This window comes from Apodemus sylvaticus, chromosome 2 (genome assembly GCF_947179515.1).
Source record: "Apodemus sylvaticus chromosome 2, mApoSyl1.1, whole genome shotgun sequence".
Lineage (NCBI taxonomy): Eukaryota > Metazoa > Chordata > Mammalia > Rodentia > Muridae > Apodemus > Apodemus sylvaticus.
Genome location: NC_067473.1, coordinates 8698697 through 8719797, shown reverse-complemented (window position 1 = coordinate 8719797; position 21101 = coordinate 8698697). Strand labels below are relative to the sequence as shown.

Sequence of the window (21101 nt, the reverse complement as noted above, 5' to 3'; positions counted from 1 at the left end):
CTGTGACCTCCAAGCTAGTCTCTCCTGTCTGGGTCTCCTAAGTGCAAAGATGATAGGTGTTAGTGTTCTGTCTAAGCTCCACCCCACCCCTGGCAATAGCCAGGTATGCCCCTCCCCAGAGATCTGGCCCACTATAAGAGGGGCTACTTGCTCTTCCTCTCTCTCTTTGCTCTCCCGCTCTCCCACATACTCTCACCTCTCTGCCCCTTGGGCTCCCCCCCTCCACATGGTCATGGCTAGCCTCCACTTCTCTATTCTCTCTGTCTCTCTCTCTCTCTTTGCCTTTCTCTACTTCCACTATACCACTAACTTCCAACCTCTACCCTGAATAAACTCTATTCTATACCATGCCTGTGTGTGTATGTGGTCCCTCAGGGAGAAAAGGTGCCTGGACAGGGGCCTGCCTGGGCACCCCCTTTCCCACAGCACCGTGCCACACTCCCCTAACCCCCTATGAAGGACTTTCGGCAGCAGGATGAAGGGGTTTAAAAGGGGGGAGTATAGGGGGTTAGGTGAGTGTGGCTAGGCGGTGTGGGGGAAGGTGTCCAGGGGGGCCCTTGCCTGGGCACCTCTGCCCCTGAGGGACCACACACACACATACAGACATGGTATAGAATAGAGTTTATTCAGAGTAGGGAATGGGAGTTAGTGGTAGAGAGAGGGAGAGAGAGAGGGAGAGAGAGAGAGAGAGAGAGAGAGAGAGAGAGAGAGAGAGAGAGAGAGAGAGAGAGAATAGAGAGAGTGAGAGAGTAGAGGCCGGCCATGACCACGTGGAGGGGGGAAGAGCCCCAGGGGCAGAGAGGTGAGAGAGTGTTGGAGAGCAGAGAGCAAAGAGGGAGAGGAGGGGCAAGTAGCCCCTCTTATAGTGGGCCAGATCTCTGGGGTGGGGCATACCTGGCTATTGCCAGGTAGGTATGGGGTGGAGCTTAGACAAAACCCCAACACCCTATCCTCCCCCTTTTAAGCCCCCTTCAATAGGCATGAGACACTATGTCGCCTAAGGCTATTTCAGTTTTAGCGACAGCCATTACTTGTTGTTGCTGTTTAGGATGGATGGCATCTCCCAGGGCCAAGCTTACTGATGGTGCCTTCCTTGGGCAGAGAAAGCCGGAGCCGTAAAAACGAAAACCCCAGACTTGCTTATAGAGGAATAGATGGGCTTGGGAAGGAACCCGGGAGAATGAAAGTGCCTATAGACAAACCTCCTCAGAGGCCCCTTGTAGACAAGCCAGCTTCCTCAAGCCAGTATGCACGTACTGAAAGACAAAGAGAGCCCAGATTGTGCTAAGCTAACCTTTCTTAGTGTCTCTTAACAGCACCCTGTAGTTTACTGGCTCCCCGCTGCTGTTTATTACCTAAACACTACAGCTGAAACATCCCGGTGCCTAACTCAGTACAATAGGCCCATGTGCCGGCTGCTTCTCTGTAACTTTGAGTCTCCTCAGGTGACCTGGCCCTAGGGTGGAACGACCTGGGGCTAAAGAAGGCCTGGCGTCCGTCCGTGTAGCACCGCTGTTCCCCAGTCTGGTCTGGAAGCTGCTGGCTGTGTCACAGGCCAGTTCCCTGCCAGTGGCAGGGAGAGGCGGTGTCTCAGGGTAGGGAGAAGTGCTCCCCGGTGCAGGCCTGGAAGGGGCGGTGCTCGGGATCCTCGGGGCTGAACCGCCCAGAACCCTGAACCGAAAGCAGCCCGGGAGGGGGGGGGGGGGGAAGAAGGAGAGGCTGCTGTGGGCTGCAAGGTGTGAGCCTGCCCGGAATGTCCGCCGCCACTGCTGGTGAGCCATGGCTCTGCGGCTGGTCACTCACTTCGACGTGCTGGAGGACGTGCTCCCGAGTCTGCTCCCGCAGCCGGCGACATCAGAGGAAGGAGACGGCACAGGTGCTGGGCGCGCGTCCTGGAGGGGGTGGCCGGGGGTGGTCACCCGATGTCCCATAGAGGCTCTGGGTTGAGGGAGCACCGTCCCCGCGGGCACATCCTGGGGCTGCCGGAATGCTGCAACGAGTGGTACCCAGTGTCACCACAGGGAGGGGAAGTTGGGGGAGGGTGGCGTAGCGGGATGGTTCGCTCTTGCCTGCCTCCAGGGCTCAGCTAGGATCAGGAGCGCCTGGAAGTATAGGGTGACTCGAACCAGCATGAATCGTGATGGTCAAGAAAACGACCATTTAAGTATCTTAGCAATTACATTGCTTGCCCCAGCGAGGATGCTGAACGTTCTCAGTGTCAATATGCTTTTAAGAAGGAGAGTTCAGTGGTTTCACACACTCACACACACACAGTGAGAGAGAGAGAGAGAGAGAGAGAGAGAGAGCTCCGTTTTTGTTTGTTTGTTTTTAAAAAGATGTTTTCTGTATATCTGTGGAACAGTCTGTATATCTGCATGGCGCTGATGGCTTAGGGGGAATTTCCCCTCAGATGTGCTGTAGAGAGGGTAGGGCGCTCTTTCAAAGGCTGCATTCGGGGAACTGAGGGTCCATGGGTTCTTTTTTTTTTTTTTTTCTCTATATTCTTGCTTACATTCCGAATGCTTTCCCTTTCCTGGTTCCCCCCCCCCCCCCTCCCCATCAGTCTCATAAGTCCTCTTCCCTCCACCCATTCCCCACTCACGCCTCCCATTTCTCTGTCCTGGTACTCCTCTACAACGCTGGATCAAGCCTTTCCAGGACCAGGGCCCTCTCCTTCCTTCTTCATGGGAATCATTTGGTATGCTAATTGTGTCTTAAGTATTCAGAGCTTCTAGGCTAATTAATATCCACTATTCAGTGATATATTGTGGGTCCATGGGTTCTAAAGACACATCAGCTTGCTCAAGAGTCACCAAGCACCCCCCTAAACCTCCTCCTCTGCCCTACCACACCCCATCTCTGGGCAAGCAGTAAGGAGTCAGGGATGCTCAGCTTCCTGCCTACCCAGGTCAATAGGAACTTGCTCCTGATGCTGGAGGCTCTTCTGGTGAGGGAGAGGAAAATGTCCTTTGTGTGTTCCCAGAACTGATCCACTTAATAAGAAGGGCACCTGTAATTTTTTTTTTTTTACTGAATATATTCTTTATTTACATTTCAAATGTTATTCCCTTTCTGGGTTTTCTACCCCCTTCCCAGGAAACCCGTATCCCATCCCCCCCCCCCCATTTCTATGAGGATGTTCCTCACCTACCCTCCCTCCATTTCTCTACTCTGGGACATCTATCAAGCCTTCATAGGACCAAGGACTTCTCCTCCCATTGATGCCCAACAAGGTCATCCTCTGCTACAAGTGCAGCTGGAGCCATGTGTACCCCTTGGTTGATGGCTTAGTCCCTGAGCTCTGGGGGGGGGGGGCGATCCTGGTTGGTTAATATTGTTGACTTCAGGATAATGGCATCTCTGGGCATCACCTTGTGCACAAGAACTCCACATGCCCATGTGTTTACTTCTTTCTTTCTTTCTTTCTTTCTTTCTTTCTTTCTTTCTTTCTTTCTTTCTTCCTTCCTTCTTTCTTCCTTCCTTTCTCTCCCTCTCTCTCTCTCTCTCTCTCTTTTATTAATCATTTTACTCATTTACATTTCAAATGATATCCTCCTTCCCGGCTACCCCTCCACAACCCCCTTCTCCCTCCCCTCCCCTTCCCTCTATGATGGTGCTCTTCCACACACACACACACCCACTCCTACCTCACCGCTCTAGCATTTCCCTACGTGGGGGCATTGAGCACTACAGTATCATGGGCCTCCCCTCCCATGATGTCAGATAAGGCCATCCTCTGCTACATATGCAGCTGGAGCCATGGGTCCCTCCATGTGTACTCTTTGGTTGGTGGTTTAGTCTCTGGGAGCTTTGGGTAGGTGCTTTAGTCTTTGGGTAGTTGATATTGTTCTTCCTATATATTTGGCTTTCCTTTAGCACCTTAGATTGCCAGTGGACTGGGGTGGGGTGGGGCATCACATTACCTATATCTACGATTCTTTTCTGCAAACTCTTGCAGAAGTTAGGTCTGCACAATCCTGTGCTTCAGCACAGGAACACCGGTAAGTGACCTTGTCCTTGCATATTGACTGTTCATCATAAATAGGCGACTTCATAACTTTATGAGAGTATATGAAACTTCTGCTTTCCTTGCTTCGTTAAACTTTTTGAAGGTTTAACTTTTTGAGATATTATACGCAATCCCAAGTCTGTTTCCTGCCACAGAGATAGTGCTGTCCCAGGTCCCACATTGTCTTGCTAAGTGGCAGGCAGCTGCATGTAAGAAGCTGGGTGAAATATAAAAACGTCACCGTCTTACGTTTCAGTGTGTGGGCTGTAACTGAAAAGCTGTGTGTGATCCTGTTGGATTCTCCCACTCACCTGTGAAGAATTATAAGCCTATGTATTGGTTCTTCAGTAAAAGTAGATACCCCTCAAGTCAACTTACCAGAACAGAAGTGGCAAGATATTAGTTCTATGAATTCCCTAGTATTATTACCTTTGATAATCACCAGTGGACGGTGGCTTTAAACAAACAAAGCCGGGGCCTGGGGAGCTCAGTTGATGAAGTGTTTACAGCACAAGCCTGTGCCTGAACACTAGCATTTCCCAAAAAGGGACCGGGGTGGTTCGGGGAGGGGCAGCACATACCTGCATTTCCAGTGCTGGTAAGACAGAGATGGCAAGATCCAGAGGCCCGCTGGCCAGCCAGGCTAGCTGAGTCCCTGAAAGCTACATTCAGTGACTGAGGAGGACACCCGACATCAACCTCTGACCTACACGGGGACATGTGACCATGCGTACACACACATTCCTAGCCTCTGAAGGAAAAGCTGAGATTCTATTTTATTTACAGTGTATTAACTTGTTTCTGCAAATTATCTTTTGAAGTCCCAGATTTTAAGACATAAAGAGGAGTAGCACTACCAACGGCTATGTCTGCTTTCTACATACTTTAAATCTCGTCTTACTATCCTTTCAAGTCACATCCACTTACTGATTTTTTTGTGCATATATGTGACTAGTAGAAGTGATGGCATATATGTGTGTGTGAATGTGTCTGTGTTCATGAGTATGTATGCATGTGCATTTGTGTGTGCATGTGTGCACGTGTGCATAAGTGTCACAGTGTGCATGTGGAAACCAGAGGATACCTTTCAGAGTCTGTTTCTCTTCTTCCACCATCTGGGGTTCAGACTCAGTTTGTCAGGTGCCTTTGCCTGCTGAGTGTCTCACTGACCCTGTTATATTTTTACCTCAATAAATTGAAAATATTTTAGTGATACTAAGTAATTATCATGAAACATGACTTTCTTGCCAAAATAGCCAGTGAGCTTGGCTACTCTAGTCTGGGAACTTTGGTAGCTATTGCATGGAAATGGAGTCAACAAGGGCTTGAGGGGGCGGAGGCCAGATTTGATTATTGAGCCTAGTCTTGGTGCTGTGTTGAACTTTGGGAATATGGTTTCTCCTGAAACAAAATGAGAAGATATTCACAAAAATCAAAACAGTAACATAAATAACATCTCTAAATAGTGATTTAAAAAGGAAACCATGTATGTACTGTCCAGCTACAAACTGAACAATATCAGGACTGTTAAGGGCTGCTGTGCGTGCACCTTATGATTCTTCATCTCAGTCCCTCAGAGGTAGCTGTCTGAATATTTTAACATTCTTTTCATTTTATTGATAGCTTTAAACCCATTTTTTATCTGAATTTCAAGTGAATAAACACATATGCTTTCCTTTTCCTTTAATCTCTTCTCAGTATTGTGTGATTTATTCAGGTTCACTGACTACACAGAAGTCTGTGTACAGTGTTTCACAGTGTGGACTGTCTTTTCAACAAGCCTTCTCTTAGTGTTCTGAGCATGGTCAGCTCCTTCAGGGACTGTCCCCCCAGCTTGGTTTCCCTCAAGTGTCTGTATCTGGCGAGGCATTACAGTAGGGTATAAAAGCCCTGTCAGGTTTTAATTAACATGGGACTACTCGTAATCAGGCTGAATTCTGGAGCTCCAACCCCACCCCCTCTTCAAGCTTTAGGGCCATCTCTAGTTGACAGGTGTAATCCCATAGAGCTAAGTATTTCTTGGGAAACAGTGCTTCACAGGGAACCCTGATGTACTTAGCTTTTCCCTGGGCGGGTGAGGGAGGGGCTAATATTTGAGAGATCCCTGGGTTTGCCATTCTAACCAGCATCTTTACTAAATGTCTTGGGTTGCTTTGGCACTACTTAAAAAAGTTTAAGTTGAAATGTTGTCAGGGACCATCTGTGTGATTCTAGAAAGAACACAAGGTTTCTTTCCTGTGCTCTCCCCTGGTTTGATTTGGGTTGAGTGTAGGACACACAGGGTTGATTTTAAATCTTACACTCTTTGTATGGGGAGTGATAAAGTTTGCCAAGCAACTCATTTGAATGTATACAGTCCTGCAGACTGGTCTGGGGATGGAGGGGGGGTGGGTGGGTGGGTAAGGGGGTGGGGGGGACAGAGGGTGGGGGGAGGGCGGGGGACGGGAGGGTAGCTTAGTCATGCTATTTTCTGTTTCACTATTCTACAGCCGCTGCCCTTCCTGTGTACTTTTCCTCCCCGAGTCCCCAGTCTCCTTTTCTAACTCTCAGTTCTCTTTTGATTGATTCGTAATAAATTACCCATGCTGTCTCCTTCTCATTTAATTCAGAGTGTAAAATGTGGTATATCTCAGAAGCCCTGATCTCAGGGTGATAGTGCCTGGCCGTACTGAGCCTGTGGGATTGGTGGGCTGGGCACAGACTTGGAGCAATCCCATCCCACCACCTTTTGATCTGTGTGCTGGGAGCTGGCTCACGTTTCTTTGTGAGAATGTATGATGCCCCTCTCCAAGTACTGCCATTAGGAAGACAAAACTATTTCAATTTTTGTCGCCTAGCAGTTTAAACAAGTTTGTACATTTGGCAACCATCTTTCTCTAATGTGTAACCACTCTGCTCTAGCAAAGAATGGACTGAAGTGAACTGGATTGTCAGGGAAGCCAGTTTCTGTTTCACCTTACCTCAGACATCACAGTACTTTCCGTGTTTCATAATTTTTTCAGCAGGTCTACTTATGCAAGCAGCTTTCTTATCAGAGCATGATATTGTGATCCCAGAGTATACTGCACTGTAAAAATTAAACCACGTTTCCTCATTCGAAATTGCTAAACTTCCTCCTCTGGAATTTCCAGAGATGAACTACTAGGGGAAGAGTCAGAATGAATGAATAAGCAGACGCATTATTGAATATTCTCAGGGAAGGGCACATTGAATCATGAGCAACTAATCCAAAGAGGCAGGGCCAGGGAGGCTGAGCGAGGCCTCAATCTACAGCGTTGCTAAATACGCCCATGCCACACACCCTTGAAATGAAAGCCAGGAGTCTATCTAGAGTTAGCACCAGCTAACGGATCCACAAAGACACTTTTATTTCTTTCAACTCTGTCTACTGCGGTTGCACCCTATTTTGATCCAAGTTCCAGCCATGGTAGCTAATAAATGTTGTGCAATGAGAAATGTCTGGGGGAACTTGACACACACAAGAGAGTGGTCCCTACCCCAGGCTCTTAAAAGTCAGAATAGCTTGAGCTGGTGATGGCCCAGTAGGTAAAGCCTCTTGTCTCCCAAGCCTGGTGACCTGAGTGCCACATGGAGAAAGGAGAGAGGCAGCTCCTACAAGGCTGACTCTGACTGCCACAGGTGTCTGTCCTCCTCATCCTCACCCCCTCTCTAGTCTGTCCCCACGCTCTCTCACATACTAAGTAAAATAATAAAATAAAATATGGTTTTTTTTTTTAAGAGACTATTTTGGTTCTGGTGTGGAGGGCAGTGTTCCTCACACTTCCTTAAAAGGCTCCTTGCATGCTTCTTCTTTTTTTTGGATTTGGTTTTTTCTAGACAGGGTTTCTCTGTGTAGCCCTGGCTGTCCTGGAACTCACTCTGTAGACCAGGCTGGCCTCGAACTCAGAAATCCGCCTGCCTCTGCCTCCCAGAGTGCTGGTCCTTTCATGCTTCTAATACAGACAGAGCTGGGTGTCCATGGTATGTAGTAGGTATGTATATATGTATGCATATATCTATGTATGTGCACATTACGCATGCGCATGATAATTGTAGTCTGTACTTGATGAAGAATTTTTAGTGATCTAAAAATAAATGTTTTGCCAAGAATTTTTATCAAGACTTCCTGTAAAGGAGTTTCTTATCTTAGCTGAGACCTTTTAAAGTATACTTTTGTGAAGGTCTGTCCAAACAAAGTATACTCTTGAAAGAAAACAAATATTTCTCAAAATATTGACACACTGCATTCTGGAAGCGTTGCGTCAGTGCAGGATGGAAATGAGCACGCTGAACATCTCTTCAGCGGTTACAGAATCCCCTGAAAGGGTAATTATCCACCTTCCCGTCATGTCCGATGCAGGGCACTACCGCTCTGTTCTCTTTGCCATTTTCTGGGTTTGACGTGAGACTGCACTATTTGGTGCCGTGTGGTATTGGTCCATGGTCTTCACCTTACTGTCCTCAGTCGTTCTTTATGTACAATGGGCCTGTAATACCTGAGCAGAGGAGTGCGTGAGGCGGGAATGAGAACACATTGTGAAGAGCTAGTCAACTGACAGAGTCTTGTTCTGCTGTGAGATCAAATGGTTATTCATATATGTAAAAGTCAGTGCGAAGTGATTCCGACAGCTCAATAGGAGTATACAGCTGTGTATAAAAACCACCTCTGCATCCTTACCGCAGAACCTTTATGGCAGCCATCTTGAGACAGGCAGGAAGACAGGCCTCCAGATGAGGGCCACGCCTCCAGATGAGGGCCACGCCTCCAGATGAGGGCCACGCCTCCAGATGAGGGCCACGCCTCCAGATGAGGGCCACGCCTCCAGATGAGGGCCACACCTCCAGATGAGGGCCATGCCTCCAGATGAGGGCCTTGCCTCCAGATGAGGGCCACGCCTCCAGATGATGAGGGCCACGCCTCCATGAAACCTGTGCTTCCTCTGCAGGTTCCCACTCCAGCTCCGGCTCTGCGGTCAATTCTTCCACTATCCTTGAGTTTATTCTGCTTTTTTTCCCCTTTTGAATTAGAAATATAAACAGAGTGTGCTGTTGTAGGCTGTTATGCATGCTTCATCTAAACATTTGAATTTCCCGTAGTCAGAATAATGCTATTTTAATGTTGGGATACTCTAGTTGCACATGAGCAACTAAACTTAAACAATTTAGTTGTGGACAGCTTTTGAGGAAGCTGAAAACAAATCAGTTATTCCTCAGTTAATGGAAATCACCGATGTACTACACACCAGTGTTTGTTTAAATCCTTTAACTGTTGATTCACGACTGCCTAAGAACTGTAGGTTAAGACAGGAAGTTGCTTTTTAAGTTAAATGTTTGACTTCATGTATGAAGGGTCTTCATGTTCTGCTCTAAAAGATGAATTTTCTCCTGGAAGGTATGTAAGTCATAAGAATACACAGTTCAGTCAGTTTCCCTAGAGTGAAGTCCACAGAGCCAGCACTTAGAGCAGGAAAGAGCAGGTTAGCACTGGTTCTCTGTGGTCTGAGGCAGTTGCTCACTTAGCTTCAGAGACTGACCTTGGCAGTTTCAGAAACACACCCGTCAAGCAACGCAGTCGGTCTTCAGTGGGTATGGGGCTTTCTTTCTTTCCTTCTTTCTTTCTTTCTTTCTTTCTTTCTTTCTTTCTTTCTTTCTTTCTTTCTTTCTTTCTTTCTTTCTTTCTTGGTAGACCCGCTCTTTCTATGTAGTCCTTGTTGTGTTGGAGATTGTTATGTAGACCTGGCTGGTCTTGAACCCGCAGAGACCTGCATCCTGAGTGCTGGGATTAAGGTCCGGCACTACTATGCTGACTTTGCTCAGTCACTTCAGTGTGTTGCTTAGGGTTAGTTCCTTCTCACGGTCACAGTGTATTCCTCTGTTTAGATATAGCTTGGTCTATTCTTAGTAGGCATTCTGAACCACTGTGAACTGTAGAGAGAATCTCTTATAAACATCACCTGTCAATATAAACACTGATGGCCAATGAGCTGAGGCAGGAAATAGGAGGTGGGACACTGGCAGGATGAGAGAGGATTCTGGGAAATAGTAAGCTATAAAGGAGAGTTGAGGGGAGCGCTAAGAGAGGTGAGACAGGAGACAGGTGTAAACCACCAGAAGGGAGATGCAGAGGAGACAAGAAGGAAGAAAGAGGCCAGGACTGAGGGAGAGGTAAATAACCACATAGTAGACATGAGTAGATTAAATGGATAAATAAGTTATGAGCTAGTCGGGGAACGAGCCAGAGCTTGTGGCCTAGGCACTCAGAGTCATCCTCCCAGGAGTAGGACTGGGGAGGAAAAACTGATATAATTTTTTAAAAGTTACCCACAGTAGCTCAGCTCTGCCTCCTGCTGAACTTCTGTATAGACTGGGGTTGGGGGATAAGTAGACGGGAACCTGCTGACTCGCCTGTGTTCAGCTTCAGTTCGCCTGTGTCCAGGCACTTCTCCAATTTGTTCTATTAAGAGTGATTGAAAGTTTAAACTGCATCACATTCTCGGCTCCCATATAACATTAAAGTATGATGCTGAACGTTCGTGCTACCACATCTGGTCTAACTGGTCAAAGCACAGGAGAAGCGCGTGTAACTGACAGGTTAATAACCGTGAGCGAACACATGGACTCCTGCCTGGAAGGGTCAATCAGTCAGTCACAGGAAGCAAAGGGTATCATAGCCGAGGCCTGATGTGACCACACTGGGTGAGCTTGGACTGCCAATCCAATTGAAAGTGGGCGTGTTGTGTGTGGCCGGGGGTGGGGTGAGGATGCTTGTGGGGGGGGGGACCACAAGGACATTCTGCTCACAAGTCTCATACCTTAGACACAAGAGGATTAATAGTAAAAGGATAGAAAAAGTTACATCATGCAAGCCATATCCAGAAGGCTGATCATGTCGCCGTGTAAGTACCAAAGAAGGATTTAAAGAGAAAATGAAAGAAAGTTCTTGATGAACAATGTCTGCTTCCTGCTTGAAAACTTAGGTGAGCTTCTCTGCCCTGGGAGATGCATTTGGAAGGCCGCTTAGGGATATTTGCCGATAGCTGCTGCTGCAACCTCCATAGGGAACGACCACCAGGACTCAGGTGTTCTAGTCGGCCATTCTCACACATGGCTGCATGTGGCCACGCCTTCCTTCTGAGGCAGGCTACTAGTAGAGACTCCCCTGGAGCCCCCTTTCCCCTCCTAATTCTGCCTTCCTCCTCCCTTTCTCCTCCTGGGTCCTTACTACACAGAGGCCATTCTGTAATGCCAGTATAGCCAGTCAGTGAGGCTCAGTGAGAGACTGTCTCAAAAAAGCAGGCAGACACAAAGGAGGAGTTGACCCAGCGTCATCTGCACTTCTGGGGTCCTCCACACGGTCTCCCACTGAACCTCATTGGCTGGCTATACTGCTTGCCAGCAAGCTAGAGGCTCCGTCTGAATACGTGCCTCCAGCACGAGGGTTACAGACGCATGGCGCCGTGTCTGGCCTTTTCCATGGGCACCGGGGATCCGAATGCAGGTCTGCATGTTTGGGTGGCCGGCTCTTTACCAACGGAACCATCACCTCATTAGAAGCTCTGCGTTTAAAATCCTCCTGTTTTAATTTACTACTCAAATACCTGGAAGTCAGCCGAGTACCTGGCAGGGGTGAACCTAGCAGGAAACTGTAATAATTCTAAGTTGGTATGCCATTCATGATGTGGCCTCAGAATACATAACAGAAAGCTAGTATACTATTACAATTATTGAGATACAACATATAGGAAAGTATATAGCCTAGCACTCAAGGGTGTCTAGCCCAGTGAGAATCTGCAGGTTTAGGAGTGTACTCAGAGTCTGCCACCTTCCCGGAGCCTCAGACACCCCCTGGACACTGTGGCCTACTTGTCCTCCTGAAAGGTCACGAGTGCTTTAACGTCTAGTGTGATAGACCTAAAGAAGTCTGCCTGCTTGAAAACTCTGTGTAACAGAAGCATCAACAGAGTTTTACACTTGATTTCTTTCATGAAAACCATATTTGATAGATACGGTAAAACCACTTGCTGAATATTAACCTGACTTTATATATTCCAGGTGTTTTAGAAACAACTTATGGGAGCTTACGTGTGCTAAACATTGAAAGAAATGGAAACATTATTTATACTTATAAGGTGAGTCCATGCTGTCTTCTCATTGCAGTAAATATATACAACATATAGTTTATTGTTTTAACCATTTATATTAATCTTTTAACAGAATTTTACAGAGATTTCTTTTTTGAGGTTATGTAGCTATGGCTAGCCTAGAATTCACCTTGTAGACCAGGTTGGCCTCAAACTCACAAGAATCTGCCTGCCTCTACTTCCTCAGTGTTAAGACTAACTTTTTACAGAATCTGTACGCTCCTTTATTGAAGGACAACACACACTTCTTGGTACTTAACCTTTAACATCCTTGGTTTAGAGGAAGAGAACTGATAGTCCATCTTATGAAATGGTTTATCTTTTAAAATTGAGATAAAACTGCATACCTGAAAATCAACAACTTTGGATGGATGGAAAATTTCATTGTTTAGTTAAAAAAAAAAAAGCCAAGATACTCAAACCTAGTTAGTGTGTTAAATTTTTGTCATTGAGAAAGGGCTATGGTTAACTATGCTAACCATATGTGCTAAGTTAACTATGGTTACTTCATACATTCAGGTATAAATATAGCCATAGTTAATACTCTGGGTGTTTAACGTCTCAGGTGTTGTCCTAAGGGAAATCTCATGTTCCCGATAACTCTGCTAATAGGGACACATCAAGGAGTAGTTTCAGCAGCGAGTTCTACAGATTTGTGTTACTATTTTTTGTTTCCCTGCTGATTAAAAAAATGCTCAAGCCTCTATGGCAGTGCACACCTTTAATCCCAGCACTGGGATTTCTGTGAGTTTAAGGCCAGCCTGTTCTACATCATAAGTCCAGGACAGCCAGGGCTTGACCTATTTCAAAAACCAAACAAACAAATAAAAAATCTTAAGTTGTATTTAGGATTGCTTCATTTAAAGATTCAGTTTTGTTATTAGAATTTACCACATTTATTCTTTCAAGGCCACAGCTGGAGGCTCATGGCCAGGCCTTCTAGCCAGTCCTCAGACTCCCCAAGATGTTCGGGATGACCCGTTTCCCTCTCGAGGCTTGAGTGACCAGCTGAATTAGGTCCAGTCCTTCTAGATGTGCACAGCAGGCTTCCTTTGAGTGCCTATTGCCAAAAGGGATAGAGTTATTGCAGGATTGAGTTTCTAAACAATAACATTAATAAACATCTGGTTAATTTTTAGGACAATAAGGGAAATGCTGTCTTTGGATTATATGACTGCCAAACCAGACAGAATGAGGTAATTGCAGATTTCTCAGTTGACTGTTTTTCTTTCTGCCACTTCTGTTTTTTAAATATAAATCTTATTTTTTTCCAAAAGTTTATATCCTTTCATTTCTTTACTTCTCCTATTTCTTTAGCTTTTTAAATTCTTTTTACTTTAGCAAAAAGAAAAGAGAATAACAACTCCTGAACCAAATGACTCATACAGTCTCAGTCCTTTGACATTTAAAGTTGCCTGAAACTAATTTTTACAATGTTATGGGGAAAAATAAAAGTGGGAAGTCCACTGCCTTCCCCCAAGACCTGTGTGCACTCTTAGATTAGTTTAATAATGAACCCAGATGCTGAGTTCTGATTCTGGCTAACTCTCATGTCATTGTTCTTGTCCCTTTTCAGTAACAATTCGGGTTTGGAGATATGCCTGCTTCCCTTAATAAACTACACCCATAGTTCCTGGGCAGCGTGGACATGTTTCATCCAGTTGGGACACGGGGGGTGGCAGGCGTGTGGGAAAACTGAATCTCAGTGACCCGGGGACCTCAACGTCCTGTATCCATTCTAAGTTTCTTGCAGGCCACCCTCCTCTTTTGGCTTCCAATGTGGTTAGCTCTCTTTTCCCATCATCCCCTTCTGCCCACAGCTGTTCGTTCAGTCATCTATTCATTCTCTGATTCAACAACCACATAAGTCAGTGTTCTCCTTGGGAGGATCCAGAGTCACGTAGATGACCAAGGCTAATCCCATTAAGATACTGTCTGTGGAAAAAGCAAATAAAGCTTTGGGTACTAGTACAGTCCTTTTCTTGGCCTCTATGTGGTCTGAATTTTGAAAAGATGTTTCAGAAGCAGCATTATATGAAATTTCAGTCTGGCTGGGGTGGGGACGGGGTGGGGCAGCCGCTGCCTTCTGGGCATCTTCCCTGGGACTGTAAGCAAGGAGTGAGGGATGTTTTGTATCCTATTTGTTTCTTCCCTATAGCATCTTTGGATTTTAAAACATGGAGATTACTCAGGAAATAAATTGGTTAAGACATAAATTAGTGGAGAATTTAATCAGTTTTGATGTAATAAATAGGTATACCTTTTTTTTTTTTTTTTAAACCCAAGTTTCCCCCCTTGGCCTGTTTACTGCCTCAATCACAGAGTATCTGAGATTTGATAATTTGCAGAGAACAGATATTTAGTTCCACATGTTACAGTTCTGGATACTGGCAAGTTCATGGCCAAGGGTCCCACATTTGGTAAGGGCCTCCTCTTTTTGCCATCTAATGGCCCAAGGGAGAAGGGGGAGGACAGGAGAACAGGAGGAATCTAGGCTCACTTTTATAATAGCACTCTCCCAGGAGCTAGCCCAGTGTTGTGAAAACATCAGTAGCCTACAAGGAGGGCAGAGCCCTGTGACCCAACTCCCTGTTACTGGGCCTTCCTCTGGTACCACTGTATGGGGATTCTGTCTCTGGCCTCTGAACTTGGGAGACATAGTCAGACCACAGCAGTGGCAAGGTACCCTTCCTCTTCTATCTTTTCCACATATTCAGAAAACCTTACAACCCACACGACTCCCCCCTGGCTTGTTGGTTTTGTTGAGGAAATTGATTTGCACCTCAGGTCAGCTGGAATTTCTATTTTCTTTCAAGTTCTGTATTTTTGCTTTGGAACTGTGCCACCAAGAGGAAGACAGTGCTTTATTTTGGGGATAAGCACTCCAGGATGGGATAAAGGCTGCAGGGATATAATGATTCCTCGCAGTCCGAAGTGGTTCTGCTTTAGATGTTTTTAAATGGGCAAACCTGCCAACTCCCGTGTACCCTTAGCCCAGTTGCCCACATTGCCACGCCTTGTATAACTGTAGCATGTCAGCAGAACCAGGACGGTGACACTGGTGGAATGTGTGTAGTACGATTCTGTGCTAGTCATTGCCTTTCCTAAATTTACAGTTGTTTCCAACATTGTCTCTATCTTTGAAAAAAAATATAATATGTATGCGTCCTCATATGAGCTTGTGTGCATGCAGAAGCCTGTGGAGGCCAGAAGAGGGCTTTAGATCCCCTGGAACTGGAGTTGTGAGCCACCATGTGTGCTGGGAACCAAACCTGCGACCTCTATAGAGCAGTAAGCCCTCTTAACTACTGCACCATCTCTCCAGCCAGCCCCCCCTTAAAAAAAAACTTTTATTTTATTTGGACCTTCTATTTTTGTGTGGACCTCGGTATCGAACATCTAGCCATGGTTAATGATAGGTAGGTACTGCACCACTGAGTGGCCGCCTTAGCTTCTTGGCATTTTTCAAGACCCACAATTGATGACATACGTCTGCCTTTGTTGTTAAATGTAGTTTAGGAAATATGAATGAGGAAATCATTTATGTCCCACATGGTTCCTTTTTCTGTTGTTTGCCCTTCCTCCCCGATGTCCCGCCCTGCTTCCTTTTTAAAAAGATAACATTTTCTTGCTCTCTTAAGATTTTGTTTTAGTCCCAGTATTTTACAGTTGGTGTGCAGGTCACACATTCTCAATATTCTTTTCCAGCACATTTTTCATTTATTCATTTTGATGATTTTGCTGAGTCTGGAATTCAGGGTGGCAGGGCTTATCTTTCGAATCCTGATAAAAAGCCTTCCTCCCTCTCTTCTCTTCTCTTCCCTCCCTCCCTCCCTCCCTCCCTCCCTCCCTCCCTCCCTCTCTTCTCTTTCCTCCCTTCTTCCCTCTTTTCTCTTCCTCCCTCCCTCCCTCCCTCCCTCCCTCCCTCCCTCCCTCTCTTCTCTTCCCCCCTCCCTCCCTCTCTCCCTCTCTCCTCCCTCCCTCTCTCCCTCCCTCCATTCTTCATACTTTCTCATGGGAAACCCGTCTTTTAAAATATTTTCCTCCTGTACTCAAGGTATCATTTCCCCTAATCACTTTTGAAAAAGTTTTTTTTTTTAATTTCTCCTTTACTCTTTATTTTCTGCAAGTTCACGTGTGTCTGCCCATATGGATTTGTTTGGGTTTTCATTCAGCTCCTTAAATCTTTTGCTCAGTTTGGGGCAGTTCATGCTGCTGTGTCTTTAAGTTCCACTCTTCTCTTCTTTGGACACTAATTACTTTAGAGTCCTTAACACAGATCTTTGTGACAGCCCTGAGTCTGAGCTCCAGCTCCTTTCCCTCCATCCCAGATTATTTACTTAGTGTTGTTCAGATGAGGTATTTCTCTTTCCTCTAAGTTCAAAGATTTCTTTTCAAACCATGTTGCTATCATTTGAGATTTAAATAGTCGATTATTGCAGTTTTTAGGTGCAAAATTTCTATGCATTTTTCTTTATTTCCATCTTAAAATTTCACACACACACACACACACACACACACACACACACACTCACACACACACACACACACACACACACACACACACACCTGTAAATGTATGCAGGCACAGAAGGCTCTTCAAAATGTTTTGCTGCATGAAGAATAGCATTTGATAGGATAAAACACTACATTCTTGTTAGAAAACTATGAAATGAAAGGTATAGTAATTATTGAGGTAACTTTAGAAAATCTGTAAGGCTACTTACTGAGCCTGTTGCAAACTTGCTTCTCGGAAAGGAGTTGACATTGCCTGAAGTTTGGAAGGTTTGATGTTATATTTGACAGCATTTATATCTTTTAAATGTCAAGATTATTCATGCATTGTTTTATAGTTAAAAGTATAAAATATTAAAAACATAGTGTATAGTCTATGATTCTTCTTATAAGAATCACTCAGAGCAAGAGTTTAAAAAAGCAAAACTTCTGCAGGAATTTGGTAACTTCTTTTAAAAAGACTCTATTATTAATTGTGTGCATGTACGTGTGTGTGGGGGTGGGGGTGGGTATGTGCTCCTGAATGCCTCAGAGGTGTCAGATGCCCCTGGGCTGGACTCACATGCAGTTATGAGTTTCCTGATGTGGGTGCTAGGGACAGAACTTGGATCCTTGTCAGGAGTAGCTTGAAAAGCCGAGCCATCTCTCTAGACCCAAAGTTAGTGCCTCATAGCAACTCAAAGTTCCCCTTTAGTAAGTGTTCTTGTGGAGAGATGGCGATCCAGCCACAACATGACCTCAGTCCTTGACCTACACCTTGTATCTCCCATCTACACGACTGTTTTCATTGTCCTTAGCGTGGATGAAATGGAATCTTTTGACTTTTTTCTTTCTGTTGTTTAAGACAAGGCCCCACTATGTAGCTCAGGATAGCCTCCGAGGTTTAATCCTTCTGCCTTGGCCACTAGATTTGGGTTACTGGTGTGCACACCATGACCAGTTTCTCTTGATATTTTGAACATTTCAAATACTCATAAAGAAGAAAAGATTAAGTAAAGATAGATTCCTTAGCCATGTCTCTAAATATGAGACAACCAGTAGCGTCATAGTCAAGTGTGCAATCTGATTAAAGCCTTCCTCATCTCAGTACTTTAATGCTAACATTCGAAGCTCAACGTGAAGGCATATGAGGTTCTAAGTGCCTTGTGAGTATTGTCCCTCCTGATCCCTGTAATAACCCACGAGATACTTCATTTACTTTGGCTGCACCACTTTAGCAGTTCTTGGTCCTCATAGCAACACAAGACACATATTATAGTCATAGGTTCGTTATGATGGAATTAGGAAGTTGAGTAATTTGTCCAAAGTCACACAGCTGGAAAATGACAGTCAGGATTGGAGCATGGGTCTAGTCTGGTTCATGCTTTCAGTATGCTGTTTGCCTGTCTCATAGCTAAGTTTCAGTGCCAAATACAGCATAAAATATTAAACATTTTCCTTGAAAAATAATCCAGAATATCACCATAGGCTGAAGTCTCTTTAGGGAATGTTTTACTAAGCAATATTTAATATAAAGTTTAACAGGAACATATCTTCATGCAGTGGTTGTTCCCTGTAACCTCCTTGCCCCTTTTTTTCTGTTTTAATAGCATCTGTACACCTTTGAGAAGGATATGCAAGCTGTCAGTTGCTCAGTCAACAGCGAGAGAACAGTGCTTGGTGAGTTGAGATCTCATTGCTGTATGTTAAGGACTACATTTTAAGTTTAAACAATTTAGATTTTGCAATATTTGATTCTAACAATTTCCCAGAAATTCATGTTGAAATTAAGAATCTGTAGGACATGACTGTAGGAAAGAATGCTTTGCACTTTCTCACAGGGTCACACTGGAGACCCTTATGACCCTCACTCTCTCACAGGGTCACACTGGAGACCCTTACAACCCTAATTCTCTCACAGGGTCACACTGAAGACCCTCATTCTCTCACAGGGTCACACTGAAGACCCTTATGATTCTCGTTTATTCCAGGTGCAAAATGATAAACTTGAAGAAGCTGCCATGTGGGTCAATTGCTAATTCAGTTGTTTGCTTTTCCATTAGCTGCAAGTTTCATTCAGTACACAAAAGAAGGAGTAAGGACTGAACTTCAGCCAGGTACGGAATTATCCTTCCTTTGTACAGATCTCAAGCTTCTTTAGAAATGCCTTTATTTTAGAATAAAAAGGCAATGGCAATTTAAGTACAAACCTTGTCTTAAATTTGGTTTCTCTAGTAGGTAGAAAATCATGAAAAGTAATATAATGGTAATTGTAGAAATAATGAAATGCTAATTAGCACCTGAAGATTAAGTGAACACTGGAAATATATTTGACTTCTGTGGCCAGAAGCTAATGTCAAAGTAGGAAAACTACTTAAAAAAATATCTGGTGAAATATTGATTAATCTCTAATGCCTTGTGGATATCTCATAAATGCAAAATAAAGTACATAGCTGTTCAATTGCCAAAACTTACTTTATAGTTTATTAGCTATGTGGAGTGAAACCTTTTACTTTTTAAATTTCAAAAGGTATTCTATGTTGTTGGTCCATAGCCCATCAGTATTGGCTACTGCTGGAGTCAGGCACCGTGTGGTGGAGATGTAATGTCTGTAAGAGGTGAGGTGCCTGTCTTCACGGCACTTTCAACCTAGCACCAGACTTCAAGTATTCACGATGTCCAGAGGCCATAGAAATAAATACATTCAGTGTAAGAAAAACGAAGTGCCAGGCTTGGGGCATAGCTCAACCCATCAAGTGTTTGCTGTGCAAGCATGGAAATCCGAGTTTAATCTAAAAACCAACGTAGAAGCAGCCAGGCACACACTTGTAATCTTAATGCTATGGAGGAGGGCGTAGGCCAAACCTGGTCCCCACTGGCCAGCCAGCTCAGCCTACTTGGCCATCCCCGGGCTGAATGCAGCTAGAATGACCAGTGATGGGTACAGGGTCTTGACCTGTGGGTGACATAAAAGGACGATCCACTCCTTAGCTTTAGATTTTTATTGCTGTAAAGGGCAGTTGATTCCACTGGACCCATCTTTGCAATTTGTTGAGGACTCTGGACTTTTATGTAAAAATCTAACTTACAAAAGTCAGCTCAACTAGTCTTTAAGACTCTGCTCCAGCCATGATAACCATCTGTGTGGGCTGGAGGCAACTCTGGTCCAAAGGCTCTGATTCTGGCCCCTGACTGCTGTGTTCCCAGGTGCTTTCCCTCAGCTCTGTGTACTTGGCACTTAAGATTCCTTCTTTTGTTAGCATAGTTCCTACTTGGATATATTCTGTGGTTGCGTGTGACGGGAAAACCCTTTGTACATACTTTCCACTTGAGTGTCACGAGGCTGTCTTGGGCTTCTGAGGACACACATCTCCCCACATCTTACAGGGGCAGGAGACTTGGAGACGAGCCTGGGAAGAGCTTTTGTGGTACACTGGTGGGCTAGATGTTTTCTCTGAAGTCCCATTGCTTGTTCATACCTCACCATGTTATACTGAGAACTACGGTCACCAGTTCTCTGTCCCTGCTGGCAGCCTCCTATTTCCTTAGTGTCTCTAATTCTCTTAGCATTTGAGTCAATGGTCACTTCCAGGGATGGAACTGGACTGGATTAGGTGGGATGGGATCTAGAATACTAGTATGCTGACCCCCAAACAAGGGTTTGAACAAAGTAAGATGCGGGGCTGATCTGGTGTGCTCCTTTGTCCTGGGAAGGCAAGATGGCCGCTGTAGCTGCACAGCTGGAGAGGCCAGTCCTCACGCCTTGGATTTGGGCTGTGTGGTCTGCTTCTTCTTGTTCCTTGTTACCTCTAGTCTGAGAAAAATCCTTTTATGCTGGTTAGAGTCAGAGCACTGTAAGTTTTACTTGCTATTTATCATTTATACCTCACTGTCAGTAGTCAGTTGTGTATGTGTTATAAAGTACAGTTCCAGATCAATTTCAAAGTATTACTTTAAATTAAAATTCAATTCAATTCAATTCAATTCTACACAGATAGGCTTGCTCAGTCTTGGATTTGGGTGACATAACTTGCTTGAACTTTTGAAAACATTAGCCTGAACATTATTAGTTATCATGCTTACCAAGTCACTCGTATCCAACTCGCCTTCTATCTCTGCCACTGGGTAACACCTTGCGTAACTCCAGAATGTTCCTCTTCTGCTTCTCTACTTACATCTTGCTTTTGCTCAGGATCATTGGGAGAATCTGTTTTCTACATTACAGCCTGGAGTCCAGATGGAAGTCATGCTCACTAGGGCGGACCGAACTTAGTGGGAATCAGGGAGCTCAAGGGAAAGCTTTCCCACTTCCTGACTGAAGAGGGAATGGGGCTCACACACTCACAGTCTCTCCCCCCTCTCACACAATCTCTCTCTAACACACGTACACACCTTTCTCTCTCTCTCTCTCTCTCTCTCTCTCACACACACACACACTCTCTCTCACACACACATCT

At 45.0% G+C, this 21101-nt stretch overlaps 1 protein-coding gene across 3 annotated transcripts in view; it reads left to right on the top strand.

The window, feature by feature from the left end:
* The first annotated feature begins 1685 nt into the window (after positions 1-1685).
* The window catches only part of Gsap (gamma-secretase activating protein), a 93168-nt gene continuing 73752 nt past the window's right edge, over positions 1686-21101 (top strand). For 2 of the 3 annotated variants that reach the window (XM_052173100.1, XM_052173099.1), the window contains exons 1-5: positions 1687-1876; positions 12062-12138; positions 13290-13346; positions 18255-18324; positions 18708-18761. In XM_052173100.1, coding sequence (XP_052029060.1) covers positions 1780-1876; positions 12062-12138; positions 13290-13346; positions 18255-18324; positions 18708-18761 — 355 coding nt within the window. In that variant the 5' untranslated portion in view covers positions 1687-1779. Of the gene's footprint in view, positions 1877-12061; positions 12139-13289; positions 13347-18254; positions 18325-18707; positions 18762-21101 lie in introns of all 3 variants that reach the window. The other variant, XR_007976545.1, reaches the window with a different exon arrangement.